Source organism: Chelon labrosus, assembly GCF_963514085.1.
Source record: "Chelon labrosus genome assembly, chromosome: 24".
NCBI classification, from domain to species: domain Eukaryota; kingdom Metazoa; phylum Chordata; class Actinopteri; order Mugiliformes; family Mugilidae; genus Chelon; species Chelon labrosus.
This window is the reverse complement of record NC_140357.1, coordinates 8,174,370-8,191,792: the sequence shown is the minus strand read 5'-3', so window position 1 is coordinate 8,191,792 and position 17,423 is coordinate 8,174,370. Positions and strand designations below refer to the sequence as shown.

The 17,423-nt window shown below is 41.6% G+C and overlaps 1 protein-coding gene across 1 annotated transcript in view; it reads left to right on the top strand.

Annotated features, from left to right (window-relative positions):
- The first annotated feature begins 1,003 nt into the window (after positions 1 to 1,003).
- Positions 1,004 to 17,423, top strand: part of zranb3 (zinc finger, RAN-binding domain containing 3) — a 69,821-nt gene continuing 53,401 nt past the window's right edge. Inside the window, exons 1-5 of the mRNA XM_084574022.1 lie at positions 1,004 to 1,175; positions 9,310 to 9,328; positions 9,607 to 9,785; positions 12,437 to 12,668; positions 16,320 to 16,405. Coding sequence (XP_084430148.1) covers positions 1,030 to 1,175; positions 9,310 to 9,328; positions 9,607 to 9,785; positions 12,437 to 12,668; positions 16,320 to 16,405 — 662 coding nt within the window. The 5' untranslated portion in view covers positions 1,004 to 1,029. The remainder of the gene's footprint in view (positions 1,176 to 9,309; positions 9,329 to 9,606; positions 9,786 to 12,436; positions 12,669 to 16,319; positions 16,406 to 17,423) is intronic.

The following is a 17,423-nucleotide window of genomic DNA, read 5'->3' as shown; positions in this document are numbered from 1 at the left end:
CAGCCAGTTAGCTATCTAGCGGCAGAGTAGTCTTCAAAAATAATGCAGCTACATAAAGAATATAAAGTTTGCCCTTTTATTTTTGTAGGAACGTTTCCTCACTTCCTGTTTTTGTTGCTAGCGTTAGCTAAGGATGCTACATCCATATATCCATACTAACTTAGTTAAACTCGTTTTTTTAAATGTTTATTCGGATGTCGCCAGGCTCTGATGTGTGGACTTGTTATGTAGGTCTTCTAACATATTGTTTGTAAAGTTATGGAAAGGATGGCAGATGGTTTGAAACTCAATAAACAGCTATATATGCAGGGCGCTGCCATTGAAATCTGTCTTGATTGCTTTGGTGGCAAATGCATCTTCCATCTGTGGTGTTGTTATTATAGGACACGACTCAAGGAGCACATTTTATAATTGTGTCTCAATAGACCCATGTGTAAATGAGAAAAATGCATCTCACATGTCGCTGCTGATGTCTCAATAAGGATAATAATAGCTATAAAGTACTTAATAATTAACATTTAGAACATACTTTTTCTCCTAACTGTAGAAAATTAATCCTCTATTGCAGTAATTTTGTCCAGATGTTTCTGTACTTGCTATGGCAGCTGCATTAAGAGGCAGAAACCTATGCCTGAATGGACCAGAATGATGAGGCAACACAAATAGGATGGTGTTGTGGTTATACTGGAGGTGGCTGAGACGGGCAACTTTCACCATCTCATCTAAAATTCTGACTTTTCATGTCCGCCATGCTGCGTCACCCGGCTTCTAATGACTGTATTTCTGTCAATGCTAGGAGACAGCCGAGGAATGCTACCCGCCGCTATTATAAAACCTGTATAAATCATCAATCAATGTGGTAAACAAAACTGCTATCTAATGTTTAATAGATGCTAATTCCGGCTAAACCGTGCCTACATGTACATTTTGTTTTGACAGTTTTTTGTTGCCTCTTTTTTTTTTTTTTTTCAGCCTAAAATCAGAGTCGGCTGACTGAGCAAGGACCAAGAAACTGATGAGGACATACTAATGGAAATGGATGATAATGGCCTACAGACCCCTTGCAGTGATACAAGATGGTCACAGCAACTGTCAGGCCTCCCTCGCAAGCTCCTGCAGCGCCTGATGCCTTTCCAAAGGGAGGGAGTGGAGTTCGCTTTATCCAAGAATGGACGGTGAGTAGTGCTGCCTCACAGTTAGTCTAAGAAAAGTCTATGACACTGGAATAACGCTCAAAAATATAGCTGTAGAGTGACTTTAAAACTAGATATATATATAGCTCAGTGTGTGTCTTGCAAACAGAACAACTGCAAAAACTATTTGTCCAATAAACACAGATGTACAAGGCAGGTCTGTTGTTCATTTTTGAGAACAGCGAAGTCCCGCTCTGTTTACAGCATTACGTTCCACTTCACCTCTGCAGTGTGTAAGTATCGATTTCTTGCTATGAAGATACTTTCCACAGAGATCCACTGTGTGAGCGTGCAGAAGAATAAAAGAAGCCCCTTGACTTGTCACGCACCAATTTCATACATTGCCAGTAACAACAGGACAATGCAAGGTGGTTAAAAAGTGGACTCTCGCTGAGCAGCTGCAACATGGTCTTAGCTATGCAGAAATGGAGATGCTAATGAGCTTGCAAACATTAGCCACCACAAGCTGCTGGTCACACCAGACAAAGTAAGGCTGTTAATTCATTAGGCCATTTTTAATATAACTTTCTGAATCCATGTGGCACCACGGAGCAATGTTCTTAAGAGTGCGGCAAAACTGGACTCAAAACCGACTCTGAATGTTAACATAACTTTATTGAATGTCCATAAATAAAAAAAAAACATTAATCATTAAGTGCAGATAAAATGCACGTTCTGCTAAAAGATACAGAGGACAACTTCAAATGTTTTCTTGATCGCTTATGCTTTAAATTTTCCAACTCCTGATGATGATGTTCAGCTTAGCAGCAACACTTCATTTGGCCACACAGAGCCTCCGTGCAGTACGGCGCCCTCTAAGCTGCAGCATCAGTGTGTCATTTAGCCAGACAAGATGGTATTTTCACATAGATAATTTGCCTAATGGAGCTTTAAAGTGGGCAGTTCCACTCCACTTTTATAGCGCAACAAAAGCTGTGATTTCCTACCAAGCTACAATGTTTAGTTTATGGCGGTGGAAGAAGTGAAAAAGTCAAGAGTGTATGTGAATGTATTCTGTTCAAATGGTCAGAAAGAGTCGAGGTTGTATCCAAACAATTACCAGTTCATCTGAGGTTTCTCAGTTGCCCTTAAATCCCTGAGTGTTTGACTGTGTTGAGCACTAACTGCAGGAACAGACCTGGAGTTGCCCATTTCCTCCTCCCCGACTAGTCCGTGTACGCTTGGGTTCTGGGGAAGGTCAGCACAGGGGGAGCCAATCTGAGGGGTGCTGCTGTGATGCGGAGCGGCCATATTGATTCTGGAACACTGGGAGGCAGTGCTTTGTTGCACGGGTGGGTCAGGAGTCAATTGGCTCTTGCTTCACCGTTGTGGACAGATACCTCAGTCAATTGGCATCAATGTGACAGCAAGAGCAGCGCGGGCACTACTTCCCTCCAGAGACGAGGAGAAATGGTATTAGCAGAGGATATTATAGGTAGAGGGAAGTCTGTAAGAATGAACGTTAGGCTAGTTAGAACAGAATCTCATCGAAGAAAAGGTAGAAAAGGTTTCTGCCAACTGTGCATTTCAGCTGCAGACTTGGATCTGGATTTTTAGGAAGAGGCATCACAGTTCTGGAAAATGTAGGATATCACTACCTGAAACTGAACTAGACATGCTGACGGACAAAAAAATAAATAAATAAATGGCAGCCCTTCATTATAAAATAACTCCTGAAATGCACTGAGCACCATAGATTGATGTTGGATATCAAACAGCGTAGGAGGATCCGTGGGCAGGTTTTTCCTTTAAATCTCATAGTCATTGTGTCTTTTCACATCCAGAGCATCAAGAGTACCGAACCAAAACATCAAATGTCGTTGCAATTCAAATACTTATGGAGCCCGCTGTATCAGCTTGTGTAGGAGGGTGAGTGAATTTTATGGAGTTAGATGGGGGATAATGTTTGGAAAGTTGCGGTACAGTACGACAATAAAAACCCATGAGATGTGGTTGATTGTATTGTTTAGAAAGTTGTGGAGAAGTTTGCCATTTGAGTGCTGACATCTGTATACACTCAGCTGTTCAGAAAGCAGAAATTTACCCAGGGTACATCTCTAAAATGCAGCTGAGTGGGCCTGCCCAGATATTTGAAAACATTAATTTGTAGGAAGAGTACATCCATTAAGACCTCTCGGCCTCTTCCATTAAGGGACTGAAAGGTTTTAACTGTGGTTTGAAGCCAGTGATGTGATGCAGCGTGTTTGCAGCCTGCTCTGATTTGTCCTAAATGTTATTGTAAATGACTGCCAGTGCTTTTGTTAAGTAAGGTGTGCTCTGCTGATGCAAGAGGAGATCAACACGGTCATTCCCGTCCATGTTAAAATCTGAATATGGAGTTTTGTTGTCTGAAAACATAAAAATTGGTGCATTTATGCTATATTTATAGCTTTGTTGTATAATTCGTAGAGCATATACACAGAGTGTTCTATAAAATCCTTTGGGATAATCAGGCTTGGAGGGTCCATGGACGTCATTCAGCAAAAACAATAGGAAGGGCCTTGCAAAAGTCTATTAAAGGGATACTACAGTATTTTACAGCTCCTTCAAATGGACACGCTGAAGGAGTTTGCAATCACAACACCCATAGGAACCCTGAGCTGATGTAATAATCTGCCAGGGCTTGGTGCAGCAACGCCTTTTAGTAATGTGTGACATTTTTCAACTCACAACAACACCACATTTAGGCCCAATAAAGCCTCGATTTAACTGGTGGTGATTTTTTTCTTCACGTTTTAGTCCCGTTAAGAGCTGTTGGTTGCACAAGTAACATTTACCAATAGTTTACTCCCTTTTGTTCACATCTGTTTTTTAAATAGATGTTGCTGCTGTTGCATGCATGCATGCATGAGACTCCTCTGTCTCAGGAATGAGTCAAACATGCGTTGAGCAATGTCCGCAAAAGTTCAGGGCGTCCTGAGAGTCATATTAAAACAAGAACAGACACTAAGGAAGCGCCAGAGACTGAGACATTTGCCAACTTTTATATTATTAGACTCTCCCTGCAGTATATCTTAGCAGCAAAAATAAGAAAATGACTCTACATTTTCAAGGTGCCTCGTTTAAAGTATTTACATCCTCTAAATTCCATTACCTCCTAATAAAGCATGAAATTTGTTATAATAGGATACGTGTTGTGTTGTGCAGACTGCAGTAGACATATTCTATTAAACAGGACAAACATTTTCACTCACCATTAGTAACCCATAGCCTTAATAGGCAACTTTGCATTGTTTGGACAATATCCATCTCGGATGTAAAGCAGAGGGTTTTTATAGAAACACAGTGTGGAGACGATACATCATACATAAATGATATAGCCTGCTGGGTTCCTTTTGTGTATTAGAGGGAAGAATTATTTAGTTGAGAAGCACTTAATGCACATTGCAGTGAAAGTGAACAAAAAAAAAAAAATCAGTTCACTTAATCACTGGAAGAAATTTATTGTCAGAGTAAATAAGTAATTATAGCCAAAGGCATTTTTCCAGTACAGTCTTACACTTTGATGTACTGTAATAGAAAGAGAAGAACGAGGATGAGGATTAATTTTAGTAATAAGAAATTAAGGACATAATGTAAATGTGCAAAGGTATAGTTAAACCAAATAAATCAAACAACTAGCATATAAAATTATATATTCATTGTGTCTCACGAGGCAGACTATTTACAGTGCTGTACAGAGCTGAGAGGTAAATCAGGAAGTGCCTTTTGGAAAGGTAAGTTGACGAATACTTAATGTGTGCTTATATTGTTGAAAACGTATTAAAATTATTTAATTAAAAAAAATCTGAATTGATATTTTTTATATAATCCATTTAAGTCAGCATTTTTAGGTTGAAGTTCTATGCTGGTTTTGCTGCTACGATCTTGTCTGGCGTGACCAATAGCTAATGGTGGCTAATGTTAGCGAGCATTAGCAAATTTGACAGATAAAGCTGTGCAATGCTGCTATTAATACAAACATAACGTAACTACAATTTTGCAAACGGTTATACTACATTTTATCCAAAGCAAAAATCAATAAACAGTGTGTTTTATATTCAGAAATCTAAGTTGTAGGCTCAAGCACTCTTTAGCGGTTCGCTAGCTTTAGCTACGATGCGCTAGCTTTAGCTACGGTTCGCTAGCTTGAGCCAGCTTGAGCTAAGGTTTGTTAGCATTACCTCTATGGCATTACCTAACGTTAGCCGCATTAGGCCTCTGGTCATCCCAGATGAAGTAAAACTGTAGCAGCAAAATCTCCGAATATACTTAAATAAATAATTATGCGTTTAATTGCTAATCAACCTTTAATTTTAAGACAAAATTATGTTTTTGTTCACTTTTCATAAATTACACAATATTCTTTTTCATGTATTTTCCATTACGGCCAATAACTGTTAGCTAGCTACAATCTTAGCTACTGCTCAACTGCATGTTTGAGATGCTTGAAGATTTTGTTAATAAAAATGTAGTTTTTTAAATTGAGTTTCCTTAAAACTATTGAGGAAAAATATCAAATAAATCACTTTTAAAAGTACTGTATCAATTTAAATTTAATGCTGCCTTTAAACTGTATCGTGTTAGCGCCCTCTTGTGGTAGGAGGTCAGAGATTCAGAAATGTCAAAAGTGGGTGATAAGTTATCATAGTATCGGTTAGTTGTATAAATATTAGTAGTTTTATTCTAGAGTATGTCTGAGGAAAATGTTGATATGCCCATAGGGTCTCATGCTTTGGTTACACTTTTTTGTACATTAAGCTACCAGGCTGTTAGCTTCTAAAACTGAAAGCAGCAAAAATCCCTAGCATCGTGTTAGGTTGGTGATGTGCTTTCCAAGCGCTTAACTACCTGTTGTAGCTGTAGTGTGAGAAATATGTGAAGCAACATCACACATACGCGATTCCTGTTTCTGTAAAACCCAGTCTTAATATGTAGCCATGGTTGGTGCTCTCTTGTTCACACTTCTTTTGTGGTTCTTTGTTTTTCTTTCACACATCTCATGGCCAACGCTGCTCTTGGTTGTTCCTACACAAACTGATACGAATGCGCGACCATACATTTGCCTCTTGGAAAAACAATATTAAACCAAAAGACAGCTGAGGTGTTCAGCAAGTACAAAAAGTTTTTAAAGTTTTTTTTTAAGCCCCACTAAAAAAAAAACAAAACCCTGAATTAAAAAAGCTTTCTGGGAGAGCACAAACAAGCCCCATAAGCGAAAGTTGAGGTTTGCCCCATTTAACTTGGGTTTAAACTTTTCCATTTAAAGTGATACACACTATTGAGACGTTCTTCTCTCTCTACTACAAGTGGAATCAAGTCCAAACCTTTTCCACTATTACTACAACTGCGGGCTACTTTGTTATGATTCAATTCAATTCACAGTATAGAGCGAAACTGCACTCTGAACCCGTAAATGTGTGTGAGGTCAGAGTGGCTTTGAGCGTGGCGTACTGTAACACCCTTCAAGTCAGCCTTTTTGTCCAGCGTCCAACATCTGAGCAGCTTTTTCTTCTGACCGCAGAGCATCACAGGTCCGGTCCACACAAGCGAGCCTCGGAAGATTGGGGTTAGACACGGGGCCACACAACACATCACCGTGCAGGGGTCAGAGCCATCAAATCATCGCAGCCAGCTTTGGGAGGCAGCGGTGCCCATTTCCTGACACTTTGGGGCTTGTGGGTGTCGGAGATAACATTAGAAAGATGCGGCGACGGGGAACGTGCCGTCGTCAGGCAACAGCACTGCAGCATGCTCGCAGTCTCAAACCGTCAAGAAGACACTCAGGTTATTTAAAGGAGGATGATTAATGCGTTGAGAAATGGCAAGCACCTGCCCCAGCCGCACTCCCTCCCCAGTTAGTGTGCGGGTGTGTGTGTGTGGGTGGGTGTATGCGCAGGCACATGTACGCGTGTGTGCGCTTTTACATGTGCTTGCATTTGTGCGTGCGTTCCCTTTTGTTCACGCCTGTCTACCGAATATTTTTGCATGTCTTTTGTGTGCGTTTTTTCAACACACATACAGGAGGAGCGCGAGCGCGTGTGTGCGCATTGCGCTGACTGGGCCGGTGTGCTGGCAATTAGAAAAACCACCAGTGGCAAGGTGCACATTAATCATGTTCCTCAGCTGAAAGAGAGAAATGGGGCGGAGATGGGGGGGAGGAAGAGGAGGAGGAGAAAGAATAATGAGAGACTGTGTCTGAGGTATTCAGAGCTGCTCCGTTGCACTGTTTGCTCTGACATGATGTTGGAAGCATTTATGAATAAGCAAGGTCATGACAATAGGCCCCGAGTCCGCTGGGCAGAGAGAGCCAGAGGTTGATCTTGCTGCACTTTTTCCACAGGGACAACTTCAGCTGAGGACTTTCATTGTTGCCCTTTTAATGTCTGGTGTAAAGAGGGAACCAGTTGGCTGTTAGATGGCTGCTGAAACGTATCAGAGATATCCACAATAGGTGAGCTTGCTCAGCTTCAGTTCCAGGCTAATCTGAGAAGTACGCTTTCACATTTGGTTCTGAAAGCGGCGGGGTAGGGTTTCCTCGCCAGGTCAGTTCGTTTGGGCTTGTGTGAAAACGGCAAATGAGCTGAAAACGGCGAGAAAAGGGTGTTCTCAGCCCCTCTTGTTAGCGGTAAGAACACATGTTATCCACAGAATGATCCAACTGTCCTACATTATTGGTAACGGTTATATAACCAAGCAGGTTACTTGATGTCTTTGGGTGAATGTGTTGTTGCAGACCACTAGAACACATCTTCTCCTTTGCATATAGATGCTGTTCATATACAGGACCCTGGTGAACACACTCACTGCTGACGCTCCACTTTCGATTCGATTATTTTCTGATTTCCTGAAATTCAATTTCCCCCCCTCAAATTGCGGCAAACAAAACTGGATGCAAGCGCACAGCGTTGAGGCCGCGTCAGAACCGTGTCATTATTGCCCCGCGAATACGAACCGAACCAAGGTTAAATGCAACAGTATTGTGTCAGTCGCTATGGATTGGAGCAACGTGACATCAACCTCTAAAATAGGACTATTGGCAGCAACAAACACGCAAGAATAATCAGCCTTTTTCAGATTACAAGGGCTCTGTCTTCATTACTGATGTAATGATCCGATGTATTGGTTAGTTAGGTTTAGCAATCCCAAAAATATTAAGTTTGCGATGTTAACTAACCAGTAAAGATTTGGTAATTTTGCGTGACAAAAGACCAATAATCTGTGTTGAAATGATCGCTGATTAAAGTCCCTCATTAGTAATAACGCTGCAGTATCACGCCTTCTGCTTTTGCACGATGACAGTGTGAAATGTAGCCAGAATGTGGTCACCGTGTGGTCATTTTTATTCTTATCACAACCTTTTGTACAAGCTCAAAAATAAGAAAATTAGTAAAAGAGTGTGTGTGAAAATCCATATCACCTTATGTAAGGGTTCCTGTCTCTTGGTGTTGTGCATTGTCGGCTGGCTTTACATCTCTTCATATAGGCAGCGCTCTGATCTCACAGATTTTATCCTGCTAAAAAAATGTTTGGCTCTTCCTTGTGGGCCGCCTCCTTCCCAAAGAACTGCCCTTAATGAAATATGTTTCTGCCTCATTGAGCACTAAATGTGAGTTGAATCTTCATAGCGTATCGCTGCCAGAGTTGCGTGAGTCATCCGTTCGAAGCGCATAAACGGCATTAATTAAAAAGGCACAAGATCTGAGGAACAGAAAGAAAAAAAAAAGAATCATTATTTAAACTCTGATTATCTTCTGCGTCACCTGCATCAACTGGATCGACTCATCAGCACTGTGGTCTCCGAAGGTGCTGTGCTGTGTCAAACGCAGAAATACTCAAAGGGAACAACGGCATAAATGTTGAATGGAAAGAACAAGCAAGAACTAAAAGTACCAGTGCAGACCTGAATTACTAGTGACAGGTTTGTAGTACGTCTAAGAGCAGGTGAGTTTGCGGTGCTTTTCTCTGATTTGCACCGATCAGGAGCCTAATGAATGGAAAATGTAAATGCTTAATGTAAACTATGAAGTCGGTCTTTATATAGCAGCGACTGCCTCCTCCTCACCTCTATAATACTGTATTTCTGAGTCTGAGAACCCATCTGATAAAGTTTTCTCTGTTCTCTTTTGTTTTTCAGATGTATGATCGCTGATGAGGTAAGCACACACAACGCTGGCTCAGGAAAATCTATTTCCCCCGCCCAAAAAAAAAAAATGAACCTGAGACTTCGCTGCATGCCTTCCAAATTAATTTGTCAGCCCCGTGCAGCACTCCCACGTTCCTAATCGGTTTTGACACTGGAATCATTCTGAGACCTTATTACTCTTGGGCCTCACATCAGCTCGGCCGTCATATGCAATTTGCCGCAGAGTCGGTGCGCGATTGACTTGTTTTTCTCCCCTCTCGCCATGTGTTTGATTTGGCCCCGGTCCAGATGGGTCTCGGGAAGACGGTGCAGGCCATCGCCGTGGCGTACGCCTACAGGCAGGAGTGGCCTCTCCTGGTGGTGGTGCCCTCGTCCCTCAAATACCCCTGGATCGAGGAGCTGGAGAGGTGGATCCCCGAGCTGCAGCCTGGAGACATCAATTTGGTGGAGAACAAGAGCGACACCATGTAGGTCACCCCGCTACATCCCCCTCCTCCACATTCACACCTCCAAACCACCTGAGCCACGATACACATACATGTAATTATGAGAAGCTGTAAAAAGCCACTTAGTTTTTTAATTTTATTGTGACTAAATCTAAATTTTGAGTTTTTGCATCGACACTGACAGCCTGCTTTTACCTCTGTTTTGGTCTCCACCATCTTTTCAGTTAAATATCCATCTTATAAGCTCTTAAATGATCCACTATTTTCTCCAGCTCATCGCTAACTGTGACCGTCAAAAGAGATAGTTTAATTACTGCACGTCCTTCAAATAGACACAAATCAACAAGCTTTATTTAAATCTTCAAACTGTGGTTGTCCCTGACTTGCCAACTATCTGTATTCTTAATGAAAGGCTAATATTGGCAAACTGATAAAGCCTCAGTGGGAAACAATAGTAGCTTGACAGGATATATGTGGAAGTTCTTACTGCGGGGTGTAAATGTTAATGATTAAAAGCTGCTTTTGGTTTAAAGGTCACATCTCGCTGGTAACACCTGAGATACCTCAGAGAAAGGTGGTTTGTTTATCAATCAATCTTTTATTAATCAAGCTTTTGGGCTTTAAAATGCATATTTCTAGCGCGCAAGGACGCTTAGAAGTAACAATCTAACACTCCTGACTAAAAAGACTTTGAATATCAGCATATATTAGCATGAGAAGCACCTCTAATTATGCAGTATTGCGATAAAATATATCCATCAGTACATTAAGCTACTAATTGTTTCAGCTTTAATTCATTGAAGGCATAATTAACCATAATGTGCATCAGATAAGATTACATTCTGCGCATATACAAACCCATAATCCGTGCAGAAGCACCTAAAGGGTCTCATGTTCCAGATATCTCTGCAAAGGATTATTTAAGTGAACACTTTCCACCATTATTTTAACTTAAAGGGAAAACGCTGTGAGGCAGTGTCTAATATCTCTTTTTACGACGCCACCTCTCCAGGCTTCTCCCGACTACTGCTCGGCAATACTTTACCTAAAGAGATGTAATAAAAAAAAAAACGTGAGCGCGCTCAGTCACGCAGCGTGAAACCGAGGCGGCGTGATAGACAGCAAATTTGGGGCTGATAAATTAATCTCAAAGTGTCCCTCGGAGTCGGGAGCCGGCACGGAGGCCGACGTTTGACAGTCGCTGACAGACGAATCATGTCAAGGCGGCGCCTGCAATATTGAACAAGAGCTGAAATTTTTCGACGCGGGAAGCGGGAAAAAAAAACGCTGTCCTAGAGAAACGCGCCTCGTTTTCACAGCTGTTTGCGTCGATTCAGGTTTGCGGTGCGTTCCTGCATCGTGGACTAATGTGGTGTATAAGCCTTGAAAACATCTACTTTTATTATCCTCTCAACTTTCCCCTAGTTTCCTTTTTTTTTTTCTTTTCTTTTTCTTTTTTTTTGAATGAAACAAACTTTCTGCATTTGTGACTTGGAGGAGGGAGGAAAAAAAACTCCACACCTCACATCACAGATGAGGTGCAAAGAGGTTGTGAAAGCCTTCTGGGGAAAACGTGTCCTTGAACTGGATGTGTTAATGACTGAACGGAGAGGCAAGAAAAAAATTATGCAGCACCTCCTCTCTGTATTTTGACTCGCTCGTGCTTTTGTAGAACATGAATGGCACCTCGGGTTTATTTCGGCGAAGGAAGCGCGCGTTTGTGTGTGTGTGTGTGGCGAAGGCAGAGAATTAAAGCCTGACAGATGCTGGAAATGTTTTTGATTTCTCAGAGATCCTTATTGAGTTTCATGCGGCTGAACGTCGCCTCTGTGTTTGTTTGTTTATCTGTGTCGGCGCCCGTGTATCTGTGTGTTTGTGTTAGAGCCGCGCGTGGCGTCGCTGAAAAATACAGAAATTTGCAATACAGCTTGGGAGTGGATTTCTTTAAGCAGCCGGAGAAGAAGTTTGTGGCTTGCATGGCGGCTCTGTGTGTGTGTGTGTGTGTGTGTGTTCCTTAACATTTATTTAAGTCCATACACCTGCTCTAAGTGGTTTGCTTTACCTTGAGGGCTCCGTTCTCGAGTCTGTAAACGCCAGAACATTTGAACAGATGTTGAATCTGTGTTTAGTTTTAACATTTGTCAGGGTTAAAGATGACGACGGTACGAGCTACAGTAGCAGCCCATGTGGTGAAATTCTGCATTTTTCTTATTCGATGAAACCAACAATAGATAGATGTTGTAAGAATACGTACCTACAGCCTGATACCTCATCTTATTTCATGGAACAGGAGTATCCGTCTGTATTTGTTTGCATTTAATACGGATTTTGATAAAGAAATCTGCAAAAATATTCTTTGTAGTCATCCAAAAAGCGTTTAAATATGTAGTAAATCAGAAATCATGTTAATAATCGATGTATCTGCAAATGATTCCTGTATTTTTTTGCCTTCTTCGATTGTAAAATGAATATATTTGAAGTTGGAGTGTCGTTTTCTGTTGCTTTTGGCCTTTTTGGGACAATTACTCATTATTTTCTGACGTATTATTGAGGAAATAATCAATCAGCATGGTAATAGTTTGCACCCATCATATTGTCTCAGTTAACTAATGATTCAACATCTAAAACGTAGCCTATATGATATGCTTCTCATTGTGTTCTTGTCCTTCCAGGGGCATCAGCAGCAGCAAAGTGACAGTGCTGGGCTACGGCCTCCTCACCTCCGACGCTCGCCCCCTGGTGGAGGCTCTGAGCAGGCAGCGGTTCGCCGTGGTCGTGGTGGACGAGTCGCATTACTTCAAATCCAGGAACGCGGCACGGACCAAGATCCTCGTGCCTCTCATCCAGAGCGCCGACCGGGCCATCCTGCTCACCGGTACCCCTGCCCTGGGTCGACCTGAAGAGGTAATAAAATTTGATTAAATGAAACTTTAATGACGTCTTGTGGGGAAAGGAATTCAAGCAGGGTAAGCTGTTTTGTTTTCTCACCAAATGACATTGCACATTCAGAATTCCTTCAAACTTTGCTTAGAGCTGAAGAAGAAGAAGAAGAAGAAAGTGGAAAAAAAAAAAAAAAACACATTAAATGGATCATAAAAATCCAAATGTTTCAATGAGGGCTTCTGAGCCAACACTCGTGAAGAGAGATTAGCAGGCCGGCTCGGGGGCTCAGCTCTGGCTTCTCGCAAAAGGTGTCCCGCTCTGCAGCGCAGGTAGATCGCCATGGTAACTTGCTCCAGAGCCGGTTATGCTCCGATCCAGCGTTCAGAAAGCCAATTAACTCTCTCCGACGTTACTTATCCTCCAGGATCCCGTGGTCTTATTTCAATAACCTTTGTTGCAAAAACTTCATTTACAAAGCCCGATATGAACAGACACTGCACTGCAATAAATGAGACAAGTAATAAAAAGAAGCGCATGGGGGGAACTATTGAATTTAGAGACAATAAGAAGGACTGTTCACAGGACAACGGTGTTTGGAGAGCGGCAAAGCCATTCCCCTCTCCATAATGATTTATTATATCATTTTTATATATGTTATATTGAAGCTTTAGATTACAGCCGTATTCCATCACCGCAGCCGTGGAAGACGGAAGAAGACTTTGTGAATAGAAAATCTTTCCACGGTCTCAATGTGAAGACACAATATGGTATCAATAACAAGTCCTGGATGCCCGCTGTACCCTAATGATGGGGCACTGATAGAGCGCCGTGCTCAGACATTTAAAGTCTAGCACATTTCCTGGACTCATCTTCTCCAACCACAGAGCCTTTATCTTTTTTTTTTTTTATAGTGAAATAATTAAGTAAAATAAATGAATGTATTTCAAAATTATGCAATTCATTTGAGGGATAATTCCCGGTGCCTTCAGTAAAACTTTGGACTTAATTCCCTCCTCTTTTGCAATTACAATGCAGCATTTTGGAACAATTTATTATAGCATACGGTACAGAACGTCCTGTGTGAGAATAGCTGTGCCTTCTTGTACTCACACATATGCAGACACACACACACACACACACCAGGCCTTGTAATTATTCAGAACGTACAAAGTATTAAAACTGAAAAAGAAATACATTAAAGCTGGATTAAAACCATTTTTTAAGTCAAGAGTTTTACTTTAAAATGAAACATTCGCGACTGGATGCCCACAAGTACTAATGTTGATATACGTGTTAAAGGCCCTTAGATATTATTTATAGAGTTTAACAGTAATATAATGATGAGCTGCGTCTCTGGGTTGTGTGGTTGCTAAAGCCTGATTGGTATCTGTAAAGCAGGAGCAGTTAACAGCGATTAAGCGTTTGCAGAGAGACGACACATAACTCGTTGCTCTGATTGGTTGAAGGACTATCCAGTTACATGTAGACCCCAGAATGAAATCTAAATTACTTAGCATATTCTCATAAGTATTGAGTGTCACTACGGCAGACAAAAATAACGCAGGACTATTTTCAGCGGCGGATGAATTCGCATTTGATGTTCTAGTTGCTATTTACACCAACAACTACTACGTGTGTCTTTGTGGTAATGAAGGAACATCTTTGCTCTAAGGTACAAAGTAAAAAGATGTAGCGCAGCGTTCAATTACAAAGTGACATATACACAGATCAGCCACATCATTAAAACCACTGACAGGAGAAGTGAATAACATCGACCATCTTGTGACAATTCAGTGTTCTGCTGGGAAACTTTTAGACCTGGCATTCGTTCGTGTGGATGTTACTTAGACATGTAGCACCCACCTAGACCAGACCAGGCACCCCGACCCCATAGCAATGACACCCCTTGATGGCAGCAGCCTGACACAGCCACACACACAAAACCGGTTCAGGAACAAGAACAGCACAAGGTGTTGACCTGGCCTCCAAACTCACTAGATCCCAAACTGATCAAGTATCTGTGGGATGATCCACTGAAGCCCCTCCCCTCAACCCATAGGACCCAAAGCCCCCCCCACTAACAACATCCTGTTAAAAGACACCACAGGACACCCTCAGAAGGCCCATGTCCATTCTCTGATGAGTCACATGCCTGATCAGTGTAAATTACATGACAGCTAATGTATGGCAGCGTGGATAACATCCAGTAATCAGCTACCTTGACTAGTTATCCTGGACTGACATCATAGCTTTTTCGTGTTGACTATGTTAAACTATTTATGTGGGACGGGACACTGATCACGCTGTCATCTAACTGCCACATTGCTGTGAGGAAAACTTAATTATTGCCTAGACCCGATCTTGATAATTAACTGATGAAATTCAGGCAGCTAATTAATTCCAAAACGAAGTGAGGTTAGTGCTTAGAAGAAGGTGTGTCATCGAGAAAGTGTGTGTGTGTGTGTTATACAGTATACTTGGCATACATGTCTTTGCCATCGCCCGCCTGCAGTGGTGAGGTTAGTTTTTAGATATCATCTCTCTCTCTCTCTCTCTCCTGCTCTCTGCCACTAGAATCTGAAACTGAATATAACATTTTATCATCCGCAGCATAAACCTGATAAGCCCTGTCCCTGCCTCTGTGCCAGTCTCCCCGCTGCCATCATTACTCACTGTGGCTCTGACATCGAGTTAGCACAGAGCTCAGGGCATGCTGCACCGTTCATGATGTGCCCTCATTCCTCCCACCTATTATATCAACAGTGTGAGGAGGGGGGGGGTGGGGGGTGGGCGTGCAAAGCTCCTGTTGAACAAGCGCTGAATTTAGAGTAGTGCTCCTCACTATGGCTGCTTATTCAGATCGCCTCTCTGATGATTACCTGTCATTACTTGGGGAAATTACTGTAAATACTGAAAATTGACAGGGATGTGGTGCGTTCACAGGCACGTTGACTTAACTCTGTCAGCTTTGCTTCAACCTTGGATGTCAACACCCCCTTTAAAAATCACATATGTGAAAGTAGCAAGTCGTAATTTCCTGTATCTTGTAAAATCAAGTGATGCAAAGGTCTTTAGACTCATAATTCTCATGTCGGTTGTCTCCACGTCATTCAGTTTTTAAAAATTAGTTTCTCCACCTATCGTTGGACTGACCTGGTTAACTGGTGCTGACACAAATTACCACACAGTTGCACAACACGGTGCTGGTAAACTAGGCGAAGGACAACAAGACCTTGAATAAACTGCACACAAGATGCACTTCATGACAGCAGAGTAATCGTCAGCGCTGGTGAGGTCTGCGTTTAAAGCCCAAAAAAAAAAAAAAAAAAAAAAAGCCTCTTTGAGTTACGGAAACAAAAGGTAAAGGGAAAGTTACGGGAAGTAAAGCAACACTTAGACTGTGTTACACACTATATACACAATATACAACACCAAATAACATTTTATAAGAATATATGCTTACCTTAGCTTAGCTTAGCACAGTAAAGTATTTAACTTATTATTTCAGCTTTTCCTCTTTTATTTCTTCAAATAAGGAGGTAAATACTTTAAAAGGGTTTTCTTAGACGTCTCACACATAATCTTTTACACCTTGAACCCGGCTTCTGTCTCACACATCCACATGATGTAAAGGTGTTGTGAAGTTTCATTCCCTGTCTGTGTCTTTCGCAGCTTTTCATGCAGATAGATGCTCTCTACCCCAAGAGGTTTGGAGCCTGGACCGACTACGCCAAGAAATACTGCAACGCCCATTACAGGTGACATTTTCCAAAGCATCTTCACATTTTCTAATTGTATTGAGTTTGTAGATACTGTACACGAATGCTACTTTTCATTCTTTCTATATTTTGTACATTTTTTTAATCCATATTTTGTCATTAAATGATGCTGGTTCATATTGTAAACAGTTAGCTTAGGAGACAACGGCATAGCTGCAGATAGGAGGAGGTTAGCTTAAAGGGGAACTATTGTTTTTTACAACCTGGACCTTATTTCTGGCATAAAATGCGATTGTTTACTCACCCATATAACTTTTGTGTCATTTGTAGTCAGTCGGGAGATATTTAGATCAGCGTATATCCATATAGTGGGAGTGACTGGGGCACCGAAACGTAGCCTCTAAATAACGCATTATCCGCCGCGAAACTTGTTCATTTCACCAATATTTTATTATCGTACGCGAGTGCGTTGAGTTCGGAGTTACCTGTTTTTTGCAACATGGCTGAATATTTTCTGATTCTGAGGTTGTGGATGAACCATAGCAGTAGCATATCACAAGTAAATTAGCTGACTGTAGCGGGTGCGTGTGTCCAGGGTCTGTACGTCAATCTACAGACCCCAGATGCTGATAACAGGTAACTCCGGACTCAACGGGGATTAGCTCTAGCGTATCATAACAAAATATTGGTGAAATGAATGAGTTTCGCGGCAGATAATGCGTTATTTAGAGGCCGCGTTTCGGTGCCCCATTCACTCCCATTATATGGATATACGCAGATCTTAATATCTCCCGATTGACTTCAAATGACACAAAAGTTATATGGGTGAGTAAACGATCGTATTTTATGCCAGAAATAAGGTCCAGGTTGTAAAAAAACATAGGTTCTCTTTAACTTAGCATGAAGACTGGAAGACCGTTAGCTTGACACTTGGGAACAAGCTCACCCACTAGAGAAAATTCAGGCAAACATATTGTAACTATTCCTTCCGTTATGTGCACCACCCCACTTTGGCCTGTCCTAATTCATGCGCTCCTCTTTGTAGCTAAGTGGAATT